The sequence below is a fragment of the Octopus bimaculoides genome, chromosome 9, assembly GCF_046866305.1.
Source record: "Octopus bimaculoides isolate indiv1 chromosome 9, ASM4686630v1, whole genome shotgun sequence".
Lineage (NCBI taxonomy): Eukaryota > Metazoa > Mollusca > Cephalopoda > Octopoda > Octopodidae > Octopus > Octopus bimaculoides.
Window position 1 is genome coordinate 20,346,124 of NC_142936.1, and position 8,542 is coordinate 20,354,665.

At 38.1% G+C, this 8,542-nt stretch overlaps 1 protein-coding gene across 1 annotated transcript in view; it reads left to right on the forward strand.

Annotated features, from left to right (window-relative positions):
* Positions 1 to 685, forward strand: part of LOC128248705 (proteasome subunit beta type-2-like) — an 88,446-nt gene extending 87,761 nt beyond the window's left edge. The window contains exon 6 of the mRNA XM_089357245.1: positions 501 to 685. Within this exon, the coding sequence (XP_089213371.1) occupies positions 501 to 608 (108 nt within the window). The 3' untranslated portion in view covers positions 609 to 685. The remainder of the gene's footprint in view (positions 1 to 500) is intronic.
* The last annotated feature ends 7,857 nt before the right edge of the window (positions 686 to 8,542 follow it).

The window sequence follows — 8,542 nt, forward strand, 5'->3', positions numbered from 1 at the left end:
TCACTGAGTTCAAATATCACGCCAATCAATGTCGGAGACAATAACTCAACTGTTTGCAAAGTGAAATCAGGTGTTTTAACAAATGTACTAATGAGATTTGGGTTCAAATATACATTTAAATAACAATGGGTACGCTTGGCCGGTTACGGCCGGGTTAGTCTTATGAACCAAAAATTTTTTCGGCCGGGTTAGTAACGGAAGGGTTAAAACATGACTGGCCATAGGAAATATTACCTTGCTTGGAAACAGGACAGGGTTGGCAACAAGGCGGGTATCCAGCTATAGAAAATCTACCTTAATAAATTCCATCTAATCCATGCAAGCATGGAATAATGTAAATTGAATGATACGAATAATATTAATACAGCTTATCTCCCGTTTCTTGTATGACTGGAATGATGACAGATAATTCTAATAAATATTTCTACTTAGTTTCTTTCTATGTTTTTGATTTACTTGCTATTTCTAACAATATTTTCTCATTGTTCTTTATTTTCCAGTTACAAAAGAGATTTGTAATCAATCTGCCTTCATTCCATGTTAGAGTTATTGACAAGAATGGTATACGGGACCTACCGACAATTCACTTAAACATAATAGATAATTGATTCTCATAGTTGTATTTTCTATTTCTTTCATTTTCCACACGTCCACTGAGAATAAACAAATGTTCATAAAAATAAAAGTGTTTTATTCAATGATTGGTTCAAGTTGCAATCCTACTATGCAGTTAGGCAAAAATACACAAACCATTTTGATACAAAGCTTATTGATGTTTCTATTATCAAAACTTTTAAAAAGTATTATATAAAATTCAGTAAAAAGATATCTGTATGTCAATATTCATACAAAAATATGTATTTTTGAAGAGATTGACTTTTTTAAAAAATTATTTCTAGCTTGAAACTGGCAGACTGATAAATCTGTTCAGTCTTATAATGGTTAAATGCTAGTGTAAATTTTCTAAACTCTATATTAAGCATCACTCATGAAGGATTTTGTGTTAACAAAAAAATTATAAATATACTTCGAGCATGGCCGTTGATCATTACCAACATCACCTTCCTGGCACTTGTGCCAGTGGCACGTGAAAAGACATTCGAGCGAGATCGTTGCCAGTACCAATGGACTGGCTCCTGTGCAGGTGGCACGTAAAATACACCATTTCAAGCGTGGCCGTCGCCAGTACCACCTGACTGGCCCTCGTGCCGGTGGCACGTAAAACACCCACTACACTCAGAGTGGTTGGCGTTAGGAAGGGCATCCAACTGTAGAAATTCTGCCAAATCAGATTGAAGCTTGGTGTCGCCTCCTGGTCCACCAGTCCTCAGTCAAATCGTCCAACCCATGCTAGCATGGAAAGCGGAGGTTAAACGACAATGATGATGATGATGATGATGATTATTGATTCTTGAAGTTATGAAGAGTATCCTGCTGTAGAAACCATGCCAAAGCAGCACAGTCCTTGACTTGCCAGTTCCTGTCAAACTGTCCAACCCATGACATCATGGAAAATGTATATTATACAATGTGATGATGATGATAATTTGCTTTTGTTTTTTTTTAATTTTGTATTCAATACTTTGCAGAGAAAATAAGTATGCCTTACCTAAAGAAATGTGTAATACATTGTATATTTGTACTTTGACTGTCATCTGTAGATTTCAGTATATATTTTGAGATTTTATTGAAATCCTTGTTGATTGTTGCTTAAAATTGGTTTTAAAATGTTTAGAATATTAGAATATTCATTGTTAATAAATATATTTCTGCCTTAATCCAGCATACAAATGCTTGCAACCTGAACCCTGTACTTTTGTTTGTTGTAATTTCAATTTTATTTGAAGTTTGACCAATTGCCATTGGACAGGGAGGAGAAATATTTAGAAGGACCACTGGCTGAATCTGTTGGATAGAGAAATGAAACTAAAGAAAATATTAGCTAAAGAACTGACTGCACATCAGCAATATAGCCATGTCTGTTCTATTATAGAAATGTGGTGATCATGTTTTGGGGAACTTAACAGGTCAAGTTTGAAGGAAACAATTGAGTGCCACTGGTGACATTTTGAACTTTTGAACCAAGTTATCTTGAAGAACTGAAACTGACTCTTGTATCAAGTCGTCTATAATGAATTGGAGCTTATTGATAGCAACATGTATTAATTTAAGCTTCAAACACCAGCTTAGTAATGACAAAGTTATTTAAATAAATTCTTCATTATTTTTAGAATTATCTGAATCAAAAGGCAGTTTATTTCAACAGAAATAAGGTCACAAAAGGGTTAATTTGAGGAGTATAAAATAATTGATTAGAAATACATGTATGATGAAGAAAAGACATTAGCTCAGTGACCAACCTCCTCCTTCCATTAGTTAGATTGATCTCAAGCCGTCTGTATTCTTATTGGAGTTACTGCCCTTCTAGGCAGGAAGATGAAATGTAGTTTATGAGTTTATGAAGTTCATGTCTTATGCATATATTCCATTTTGGCATGGTTCTTACAGCTGGATGTCCTTGCTATAACCAGTGGTGGGCTTGGTTCTGCTAACAACTAATTAGTGAAGCTAACTTTTCCTTTAGCAGATTAGCGTTTGTGCTAACTTTGGAAACTGTTAGCGGACCAATTAGCTTCAGCTAAATTTAGTTCCACTAGTTTTAAGCCTGCTAACAAAATTCATGTTTGTTCCTGTCTGTTGTGGGTGTGTCTCAAAGAGTCTGTTAGGCATGCTATTGGCTGACTATGTGTACATGTGACCAGATGTAATTGGTCGATGCAGCAGCAGTCTAACTGAGCAGCATTGTGTTATTCTCCAGTTTTGAGTTGTGTTCGCTCACAACGTTTTTCACATTACAGATAGTCTTACAGTACCAGCAACAGCAGTGTATGTTATTGGCTTATCAAGTTAATACTTATTGTTATGGAAGGTGAAGACGTTTTTGGCCTGAGGATGAAGGGCTTGTTGAGGAGTCTGCAGTGGCTGTGAGTGAGGCAGAAGTTGCTCAGGAGTCTCAAAACTTGTGGCCCCACATGGAGGACTAATCTGTCCTTGTGTCAAGAGATAAGAGGAACTCCAAAATGCTGTCCTTCTGGTGTGTCATGTGCCAGCTCAAGGAGACTACCATCAAGGGACAAGTGGTGAGCCTCTACAGCTTGAAGTCGCACGTCGAGAAGAAACACCCAATGCATGACATCCAGTTTGAGGAGAGGATCAAGGCTGGCTCTTCCCGTGGGAAACACAGACAATCTTTTAGTAGCAGTGTCAATAGCCAGTCATCACAGCCATGTGCAAAGAAAGCATGCCAGCCCGGTATTGGCGAGGTGTTAGCCCAAACTGCTGGTTCTCGTGTCCATCAGTCTATGGTGTACAGAAAGATTGTAGACCTGTTTGTCAACAACATAGTACCGCTGCATGTAGTGGAGTCCCCCACCTTGGTCAGACTGATCAAGACACTGAACCCTAGCAAGACATCAATGTCCCACTGCACTCTAGGTGAGTTGATCTTGGCTAGTCATATACAACTGGTAGAGTATCTTACAAGTTATTTATAATCAAAATTATACAAGATTAAATTATTATTATGGCGTACTTCATATAATTATTTATTAAATAATTATTTTCTTAATTAATGTAATAAAATGTATAATAGCTAATTGAGATAAATGTCATAATATATAATATACGGTGAATTTTCTTTCTTTTTTTCCTTTTTCTTTTCTTCTTTTCTTCCCTTCTTGTCCAACGTACTATCTGGTAGCGTCCTAATCTCCATCGGTTTTTTCAAATAAATTACGTTATAACCTTCTCCAACTATAGTTCTCATATTCGGTTATAATGTCTTACGTTTAAGCTGGTTTCCATACATTTCCCTGATGAGAAGTTTACATTTCTAACATCGTCGATTCCTATGGATCGCATAAATTGTAATTCTTTGAAACATATGTCGGAAATTAAAGTATGCAATTAAAATATGCGTTTTACTCCATTCTTTAAATTTATATATACTCAAATACCCAAAATATCAAGGAGTTTTTACCTCATAAACAAGAGTTACACCACAGTTATTTTGTGATCTTTGCTACCCTGGTATCTATTAACCAATTTATTTTGTCCGAGTTATTTATTAATTAGGAGAAAATAAATACATATAATAAAATATATATATATCATCATCATCATCATCGTTTAACGTCCGCTTTCCATGCTAGCATGGGTTGGACGATTTGACTGAGGACTGGTGAAACCGGATGGCAACACCAGGCTCCAGTCTGATTTGGCAGAGTTTCTACAGCTGGATGCCCTTCCTAACGCCAACCACTCAGAGAGTGTAGTGGGTGCTTTTACGTGTCACCCGCACGAAAACGGCCACGCTCGAAATGGTGTCTTTTATGTGCCACCCGCACAAGCCAGTCCAGGGGCACTGGCAACGATCTCGCTCGAAAATCCTACAGGAGCCAGTCAGGCGGTACTGGCAACGGCCACGCTCAAAATGGTGCAGCTCATGTGCCACCCGCACAAGAACCAGTCCAGGGGCACTGGCAACGATCTTACTTGGCTTGCCGGGTCTTCTCACGCACAGCCCATTTCCAAAGGTCTCGGTCCGTAGTCATCGCCTCGGTGAGGCCCAATGTACGAAGGTCTTGCCTCACCACCTCAGCCCAGGTCTTCCTGGGCCTACCTCTTCCACGGGTTCCCTCAACTGTTAGGGTGTGGCACTTTTTCACGCAGCTATCCTCCTCCATTCTCACCACATGTCCATACCAGCGCAATCGTCTCTCTTGCACGCCACAACTGATGCTTCTAATGTTCAGCTTTTCTCTCAAGATACACTCTGACGGGTATTCACATTGACATTACACATCCAACGGAGCATACTGGCTTCATTCCTTGCGAGCTTACGTATGTCCTCAGCAGTTACAGCCCATGTTTCACTGCCATGTAGCATGGTTGTTCGTACGCATGCGTCATACAGTCTGCCTTTTACTCTGACTGAGAGTCCCTTTGTCGCCAGCAGGGGTAAGAGCTCTCTAAACTTTGCCCAGGCTATTCTTATTCTAGCAGCTACACTTTCAGCGCACCCACCCCCACTACTAACTTGGTCGCCCAGATAGCGGAAGCTATCGACTACCTCTAGTTTTTCACCCTGGAATGAGATAGAAGTTGTTTCCTGTTTGTTTGCAGTCTTTATTGCACCTGAACATCTGCCACAAACAAAAACTAACTTGCTAGTTAACCTGCCTTTGATGTTGCTGCACCTCTTATGTGTCCATAGCTTGCACCGGGTACATCTTATAGAGTTACTACCTACTCCTTTTCTACATACTGAGCAGGGCCATCTACCTGAAGGGGTTTGTGTTTTATCTACCTTCCTACTTATTAGGATTTTGGTTTTAGCTAGGTTGACTCTAAGGCCCTTCAATTCTAGACCTTGCTTCCACACCTGAAACTTCTCCTCTAGTTCTGATAGTGACTCCGCAATTAGGGCAAGGTCATCAGCATAGAGGAGCTCCCAGGGGCAACCTGTCTTGAACTCCTCTGTGATTGCCTGGAGGACTATGGTAAATAATAGGGGGCTGAGGACGGAACCTTGGTGGACCCCTACCTCTACCCGGAATTCATTGCTGTACTCATTTCCAACCCTCACCTTACTGGCAGCATCTCTGTACATGGCTCGCACAGCTCTCACTAACCATTCTTCTATCCCAAGTTTCCTCATTGACCACCAGATAAGGGATCGGGGGACCCTGTCAAAGGCTTTCTCCATGTCAACGAAAGCCAGGTACAGAGGTTTATCCTTAGCTAGGTATTTCTCCTGCAACTGTCTCACTAGAAATAAGGCATCAGTAGTGCTTTTACCTGGCACGAACCCAAACTGCATCTCATCTAAATTGATTCGCTCCCTAATTAGTTGGGCTATGACCCTCTCTGTAACTTTCATAACCTGATCTAACAGCTTGATGCCTCTGTAATTATTTGTATCTAAAGCGTCCCCTTTACCTTTGTAGCAGTTGACTATGATGCTGCTACACCAGTCATAGGGTATGACTCCTTCGTGTATCACCTGGTTCGTAATACGGGTGACTAGGCTATAGCCAACACTGCCAGATATTTTGAGCATCTCTGCAGTGATTCCTGATGGGCCGGGGGCTTTCCCGGTCTTCATACTCTTAATTGCTTTATCTACCCTGGTACTATCAACTCGGATAGCTGGTCCCTCTATTGGGTCGACATAAGGCAGGCTCTCTTTCTCCCATTCATTCTCTTTATTTCTCTTTATTAAGCAATCTATATATATATATATATTCAGGATTAAGTCTGTACAGCCAAATAACGAATATACAAACCATTTTACAGTGTGTACCAGAAGCATTTTGTGATGCCAGCAGCAGCAGCTGTAGAGAGATTGCCTGTTGCAAGAGTGAAGAATTCCTTTCATCCTTTATTCAGAGTTAGTATCTTCTAAGACAGGCATTTTATTGTACTTGACCAGTGTTTCTCAACCAGGATCCATATAGCCCTTTGGGGGTTCATATAAGATTTTGTTGTTAAAATTTATGTGCAATGAATTAGTTCTACAATACACAAAATATTTCAACAATTTTTTTTTATACAATTCCTAATAGTATTTAATTATAAAAATGTAAGATTTTATTAAACATTAAATGGCTAGGAGGATACATCTGAGTAAAACAGGAATCAAAGGGATTCATAGGAAAAAAAAATCATTGAGAACCATGTACTAGACTAAAAGAGTTTTCTATTGGCAATTACTTGCAGATACAAGTATATATATAACATAAATAATATATAATTATATGCATATATCCATACATATATGTACATACCGACATCTATATGTATACATACAAGCATATATGGGTACAGGACATCACAGAAAACGTTAAACACAACGAGAAACGAAAACATAAAGACGAGGACAGAAAACGAACTTTTTTCGAACAACGATAAAAACAAACAGAGAAATGAGACATGCAACATAAAAAATATTACCCATCTTCAGTTGTCCCTGCTCCAACTACTCCGCGTTTCAAAGGCAAGGACAGTATATATATGTATATATATATATATGTATATATATATATATGTATATATATGTATATGTATATATATATATATTGTTTTCTTCTCTTATGAGAATGGCAAGTCCTGTTAGTGGTTAGTCTTATGTTGTTACCATAGTACTAGGATAGAGGTACATTTGACTACAAATGGAAGAACTATTATTGATGAGAACTGGATCTGAGCAGGGCTAAAAGACTTACAGTGGTTGTGCTTACATAACTTAGACTGGTATTCGAGGTAGATTTAGCCAGCAGCATGTGCAGACGTTTGGGAAGAAAAAGCAAGATAGATAATATAATAGTATTATATTTCTATCTTTTACTTGTTTCACTCATTGGATTGTGGCCATGCTGGTGCACTGCCTTGAAAAGTTTTAGTCAAGTTAACTCCACCGCTTATTTTTTAAGCCTGGTACTTATTCTTTTGATCCTTTTTGATGAACTTCTAAGTTATGATAACGTAAACAAACCAACACTGGTTGTAAAGTGGAATGAGGGACACACACACATATGTAAATATATATATATATAATAATAATAATAGTATTAGGGACAAAATCCAAAATTACAGGTAAAAACTCAATTAAAATCAATTTATAAAAAATTAAAATTAAATTGAGCTTTACAGAGTAAAATAAATATTAATTTTTCTCTATGTGACTGGATTTTCACCGATGAGTTCATGAACCTTGGTTCTTTTCCCTAAAGCTATATATATATATATTTGTTTTGCAAGATTTTTGATGTGAAATCGTGTGTTGAAACAGATGTTGTACTTGGGGATGGTCATATTGCCAGTTTAGCCAATAAAAACACACGCACTGTATATTTGGTGTTAATTTGTTTCAGCTTTATATTACATTAATCTTAATCTTATTTCGGCCAGAGTTCTTGCTAACTATCAGCCATTTTAAAATGGCTGATAGTTAGCAAGGTGAGACACACATAAGAAAGAAGGAAACAAAGGACCACTGATGAGGTTACAGAAGTGTGACGAAAGAACTCTGGCCGAAATAAGATTAAGATTAATGTAATATAAAGCTGAAACAAATTAACACCAAATATACAGTGCGTGTGTTTTTATTGGCTAAACTGACCATCCCCAAGTACAACATATATATATATATATATATATATATATATACGACGATCTTCTTTCTACCGTATCCACTTACAAGGCTTTGGTCAATCTGGAGCTATAGCAGAAGACACTTGCTGCCCAAAGAGTGCTCTGCTGTGTGACAACCCAAATCAATAATCACCTTTTAAATTCATCTCCGAATCGTATACATTTTAATCATCTCAGGAACAACGGGAGATAACTCAGGATATATGTCTGAAATAGTTTACCTTGGTTTCTCATTTAGGTAAATCAGCAGTCAGATAAAAAAATAGTTCATACGGTTTGGATGTGTGTGTAAGTATGTTCTTGGTGTAACGCCAGTAGCAATAGCAAC